Source organism: Vulpes vulpes, chromosome 8 (assembly GCF_048418805.1).
Source record: "Vulpes vulpes isolate BD-2025 chromosome 8, VulVul3, whole genome shotgun sequence".
Classification (NCBI taxonomy): domain Eukaryota; kingdom Metazoa; phylum Chordata; class Mammalia; order Carnivora; family Canidae; genus Vulpes; species Vulpes vulpes.
In genome coordinates, this window is record NC_132787.1 from 52,524,930 (window position 1) to 52,531,032 (window position 6,103).

The window sequence follows — 6,103 nt, forward strand, 5'->3', positions numbered from 1 at the left end:
TTAAGGAGTTCTGCCTTTAGCATAAAAACAATGAGAAGTCATTCAAATTTCAAGTGGTGGTAACATGGTCAGATTTATATTTCAGAAAGTACATAATATACAAGCATCGTCAAAAGAGTGCAATTGGAGTTGAAGATCATGAATATAAAGAGAGTATACAAAAATAAGATTGAAATAGTACAGGATTTTTACAGGAAGACTCAAGCCAGACTTAGAAAATGATGGATGAAATGGATAGAAGGCTAAAGAACCTTTAATTAGGGGAAGAGTACAAATAGAGAAGAGGATTGAGCATGTAGAGGGGTGAAAAAAGGCCTAGTTGGCTATAGTAGAGGAGCAGAGATTGAACAGAGGAGGCTGGATACATAAGGGCAGACCAAACCAGCTCAAGGAGGGATTCGAGGGCTGGACTACTAAATATTGATTTAATTATGGCAGTAAAATCAAGCCATTATGTTCCTGTGCATAGATGTGAATAAAATGATATAAACTCAAGATATTGGTGTACATACATAAGTATATAAGTATATAGGATTAAGCGGCAATGGTGTTCAGTGTGATAGTATGGAGGTTAATCCAGGAATAAAGTGATGTGGTCTCTGTTAGAACCAAGTAGCCATGAACCTAGAAGGCATCTTGTAGGAAAAATTGACTGAAAGGAGTAAACTGAAATGTGGAAAGAAGGGGAGTCAAGGTTATAACTCTGATGAACCAGGGTAATTATGATGCCACAAATGATAATACAAATTTATTTTGCTTTCTTCATGCTTTCAGATCATCATGTTCTGTATTTGCCTGGGCAAATGACAGCTCAGTACCTTCGTAGGTCGAAGAAAACAAATTGCTTTCAGGTGTTTCATGATCTCTCGATTTTGAGAATCAATGCGTTCAAAAAGGTAAACTTCCTTCTGAAGAATCTCTGATTGTGTGTAGACCATACTCACTATGCCAGTCTGTAAAGAAAAATAACTCATATTATACTAGTCAAAAATAACATAAACAAGCAGCAACATTCAAGACTTAAAATTTTTTTTTCATTTTACTTGGCTGGATAACATAAATATTAACATATGTAATAACATTTACTGAGCATCCAGAACATGTAGGTATTGTACCGGAATGAAAAACATGTTCTCTCTGAACGCGGAGAATCCATAAATTTCGAAAAAAAATTTTCCATCACCTTATAGTGTTTTTTTAAAAAAATAATTCTTTGACCAACAAATAATAGCCTATCGTCTCAGCTCGAGCACTAACAGCTGTATTTTAGAAACAAGCCTGAGTAGAAATAAAAGTCTTCCAAGTGCCCTGTCTCATATATTATTTTTTGGCAGAGACATTTAGGAAAGGACTTCTGATTCCAGTAAGTCGTTGAGGGGGCGGGGTGGCGGGGGAGGAAAAACCTCTGGCAATAGTTAGAGCCATTTACATTGACAACACAGTAGACAAGCTGCATACAACCTTTCAGTTTCACACAGGACCGACCCTCGCTTCAAAATTCTTAGTTAAATCCTAAACCCTACGGTGGAGCGGGAGTAGCTATGAGGAGGGAGGATTCCCTCACACACTGAGCAAAAGCAAACTCACCGTCTCCTTATCCATGAGAAGTACCTTCATACCCGGTCCGCTGTCCTCTATCATTTTGGAAATGTACTGCTTCACAGCAAAAACCACGTTCATGGTGGCGAACGGACGGCGGAGCCCCACAGCCCTTCTGGTCCCCTTTTTTCTTGCTAAATTAACCCCGGGCCTCTTGGCCGGCTCTCAGCTGCTTCCTCCCCGCTGGGCTTCGGCTTCCGGAAATCCGGGCATCTCCTCGGGTGCTGGGAGTTGTAGTTCCGCTGCGCCGGGCCGGTGCCACCGGAGACCCGCCTCCCCTTCCCTCTCGGAAGTGAAACATGCCCACCCCCAGCCTGGTGGTGTCTTGAGGCCTGGCTCCCGACCGCTATGGGCCTGGGTCCGGAGTGCCCGGCTGCGGCCGAAGCCTGTTCTGCTGGCTTGGGGACCTGGTACCCGCTCGCCGGGTGGAGGAACTGGACATAGGGCTAGCTCGGAGGCAGGAACGGCAGAGGGTGACCGCGGTCACTATTTGCCATGAATACTCGGGTGGCCCGTGAGGAATTAAGGGAAGAGGGATGGTGTGGTGCTCCCGGCCGCTCGGTAAGGTGTTGGCTAAGTAATGGTCGGATTCGCCCTTCCTGGCTTCACCGTGTGGTGAACAAGGCCAGGACAGTTCTGCCAAGGGAGGCCCGAGTTGGTTTTCTGCAGACCGAGGGCCTCCTGAAAGGGAATATTTGTTGGAAGAGCGTACAAAAGAGAATGCCTTTGAGGGATGTTTCTGGGGAGGCCCCAGACCCCGCCCAGGGCAGGGAGCTGAGTCGGCCCCCGAAGGCCTGGAGGGGGGGCGAGGGAGAGGGTGAGGCGGTGGGGCCCCGGGTTGGGCGCCCTGGGCGGCTGGCCTCCGCGGTCTGCCGCGGAGCGGGTGCAGTGACCTGGGGCGCTGAGCCTGCGGGCAGAAGCCCAGGCGAGAGTCAGAAATGGTCAGGGGCACGTATCAGGGGAGCTGAGCAAAGTAGCGTGAGAATTTTAGGGGGAAACTCACGTTTTGGCTTAAGGAACAACAAAAACGTAGCCACAAAATGAATCTTAAGGTCATCAACTTCTAAATGACTGCATTTGTGTTTAATACCCCGAAGGTCTCTCCGTTATGCCATTTCTCGAAAAGGAGGGAAAATGTTAGTTTTCCTACACCTTTACCCTACGGAATTAAAAAATCAGGAAGATAATAAACTTCTGGGTGGCTCAACGCTTCAGCGGTTGAGCGTCTGCCTTCGGCTCAGGTCATGATCCCCCGATCCTGGGGTCAGTCCCGCATCAATCTCCCTGCATGGAGCCTGCTTCTCCCTCTGCCTGTGTCTTTGCCTCTCTCTGTGCCTCTCGTTAATAAATAAATAAAATCTAAACAAAACAAAAAAAACCACAAATCAGAAACTAAAATTGCTTGTAAATATTTCCACTAAAATAATGACCAGTGTTTGTTGGGGTCACTTTAATCAATAGGTTCGACCTTACCAAATCATTCTTTCATTATATTTTAAAAAGTATACAATTAAAACTAGACCCAGACCATATTAACATTAATCCGGCTGTTAAGATCACTTTATATACAGTTATCAAATCCCTTAGCGGAGCTCAGAAGCCACTTGAAATATCATGGATTTTTGTCACCTCTGAAATTGTGAAGAATGTGTTTCTTTTTGCTTTTTCTACCGTGTAAATAAAACTTCCCATTGGGCTTTTTTAAAATCTATTTTTGAATTATATTTTAAAAGAAAAGTTATATTAAAATGAAAATGTAGGGGCACCTGGGTGGCTCAGTGGTTGAGCATCTGCCTTTGGCTCAGGGTGTGATCCTGGGGTCCTAAGATCAAGTCCTGCATTAGGCTCGCTGCCTCCCTCTTCTTCTGCCTCTGCTTCTCCCTCTGTGCCTCTGCCTCTCTGTGTGTCTGTCATGAATAAATAAATAAAATCTAAAAAAAAATAAAAATGTGAACTTTAAAGTGGTTATAAATGAGAAAAATGTAATTGTATAGAATTCTAATATTAACTTAAAATATTACTTAAAATTTAAAGCATATTTAAAATACATTACGATTTAAAATGAACCAGTAAAACACCTGGAAATCCTGTAAGTTATCAATATTTGAAAATTCACCTCTACTCTCCTGTGTCACTTGGTCTTTTTCTTTTACCTATAATTTAGATTTCAGTATAGGATTGTTTTTCCATTTTACGCATTTTTTTTAGAAAAAACAAGGCAAGTCTTGTCTATGAAATTTGTGCTTTTCTAGACAGTAGTCAGCCTGTAAATAATACATGGCAAGAAACTGCATTCTTTTATTTATAGTTGGACAATTATAACACTTTAGAAGAACAGGAAAATGCCTATTTTGATAAGGCTTAGTAATTTATTCCATTGCTCAGGAAGTTCCATTGATGTCAGTGGCAGTGTTATTTTGTACATTGATAAGATACTTCCATAAACATTTTGTACAAAATAGTTATAGATTTAAAGGATGCTGTGATAGTTCTAAAGTTTGCCAGCCTATTGTGTGAATTAAATGAAATAATGTGCAGAAAAAATGTGCCTGGCACATACTAAATGCTCAGTAAATATCAGCTTTAATTAGTTAATTAAAAATATTTTATTTATTTGAGAGAGAGCAAGAGAGAGTGAGAGAGCATGAGTGAGGGGGTGGCAGGGGGACAGAGAGAGAGAGGGAGAAGCTGGCTCCCAGCTAAGCAGAGAGCTCCATGTGGGGCTTGGTCCCAGGATCCTGGAATCATGACCTGAGCTGAAGGCAGACTCCTAACCGACTGAGCCAACCAGGCATCCCTCAGCTTTAATTATTTAAAATCAAAAGGTAGGTATAACTTTTAGCTTATTTTTTACATATGACATTTTATTCCCCTTCGACAAGAAAAATTTTAAATATAATCCAATTTCAGAATTTGTAAACTACAGTTTCCCAATATAATTTCCAGAAGTTTATCTTGCATTACTATACAATAATAGAAGTATTGATGGGAAGAATTGGGCTGCTCCTTCATAATTTGTGAACCATACGATTTTCACCAAGACAAAACTTAGGAGAAATATGCTTCAAGCTACTTCAGAGGCTTAGTGAATACCCAACCTCAAATCAAACAGGTTTTGTTAAGCTTTTGTCACAGTTGGTGGTTTAGTACTGAACTTTATGGTAGCAAAAACAATTACCTTAAAACATAAAGGAAAAATTATTTGCTGGGTGCCTGGGTGGCTCAGAGGTTGAGCATCTGTCTGCCTTTGACTAAGGACGTCCTGGGGTCAAGTCCCACATCGGGCTTCCTGAGTGGGGCCTGCTTCTCCCTCTGCCTGTGTCTCTGCCTCTCTCTCTCTATGTCTGTCATGAGTAAATAAAATCTTTTAAAAAGATTATTTGCATGAAGGATTCTGCCTGCACATTCAGTAGTTTGGGTGGTTTCATCTTTCTGATGGTGATGTTAACTTTGATCGTTTGGTTAGGTGGTGTCTGTTGGGTTTCTCCTCTGTAAAATTATTTTTCTCCTTGTAATTAATAAATATGTAAAAACAGATAAAGAGGATTAAGAGGTAAAAACTTTCAGTTATAAAATAAGTCATGGAGATGAAAAGTACAACATAAGGGATATAGTTAACAATATAATAATAATGTTATATGGTGGTGAGTGGTGACTTACTCTTTTTGTTTGTTTGGTTTTTTTTTTTTTTTTTTGAAGATTTTATTTATTCATGAGAGACACAGAGAGAGAGAGAGAGAGAGAGAGAGAGAGAGGCAGAGACACAGGCAGAGGGAGAAGCAGGCTCCATGCAGGGAGCCCAACGTGGGACTCCATCCCAGAACTCCAGGATCACGCCCTGGGCTGAATGAAGGCAGGCGCTAAACCGCTGAGCCACCCAGACATCACAGTGACTTACTGTTATGAGCACTGAATAATGTATAGAATTGTCTAATCAAAATGTTGTACACCCGAATGCAAAATTGTATGTTAATTATACTTCAATTAAAAAATGTATACTTAAAGCAAAAATAAAAATATCATATGGAGAGATGCCTTGATGTATTGCAAATATCCCAGTTCTCATCATACTTGTTATACCTGCAAATTTTAACTGGAATCCAGTATTAGTTCTACCTGAAAGCATTGGTGTTTACCTGATAGTAATTATTTTCCTCATTTCTTCTGCAGTTATTGTGTGGTATTCTTCTGTAAAAAAGAGTGATACTCTTCCTCCCGTGTATTTATTTAATCATTTATTTATGTCAGATCCATGGATATTTAAGAGGATTAATTTTAAGTAATAGGAAGGATATATAGAGGTTGAGAGTGCAGGCTCTGAATCAGGCAACATGGACTTGATTTTGCTGAATACCAGTGGGACTTTGGCAAGTTACATAACCACTCAGTGTTTCAGTTTCTCATTTGTAGATGGAGAAAATAACACCTACCTCAGGTTGGGATGAACATTATTAAGTGAGATAATACATGTAGTTGTTAGCCTAGCTTTAGTTACTTTTTTCTT

The 6,103-nt window shown here is 40.9% G+C and overlaps 1 protein-coding gene and 1 long non-coding RNA gene across 10 annotated transcripts in view; one reads left to right on the forward strand and one right to left on the reverse strand.

The window, feature by feature from the left end:
• Positions 1 to 2,351, reverse strand: part of VPS45 (vacuolar protein sorting 45 homolog) — a 73,585-nt gene extending 71,234 nt beyond the window's left edge. For 5 of the 9 annotated variants that reach the window (XM_072766652.1, XM_025983120.2, XM_072766649.1 and 2 more), the window contains exons 1-2: positions 1,588 to 1,807; positions 819 to 953 (exon numbers count right to left, since the gene is read on the reverse strand). In XM_072766652.1, the coding sequence (XP_072622753.1) occupies positions 819 to 953; positions 1,588 to 1,680 (228 nt within the window). In that variant the 5' untranslated portion in view covers positions 1,681 to 1,807. Of the gene's footprint in view, positions 1 to 818; positions 954 to 1,587 lie in introns of all 9 variants that reach the window. The other 4 variants (XR_012003038.1, XR_003232810.2, XM_072766648.1 and 1 more) reach the window with 2 other exon arrangements.
• Positions 2,037 to 5,633, forward strand: LOC140599952 (uncharacterized). Its single transcript, XR_012003039.1, has 2 exons — positions 2,037 to 2,160; positions 5,299 to 5,633. It is a non-coding gene; the product is annotated as an uncharacterized lncRNA (long non-coding RNA).
• Positions 5,634 to 6,103: the final 470 nt, after the last annotated feature.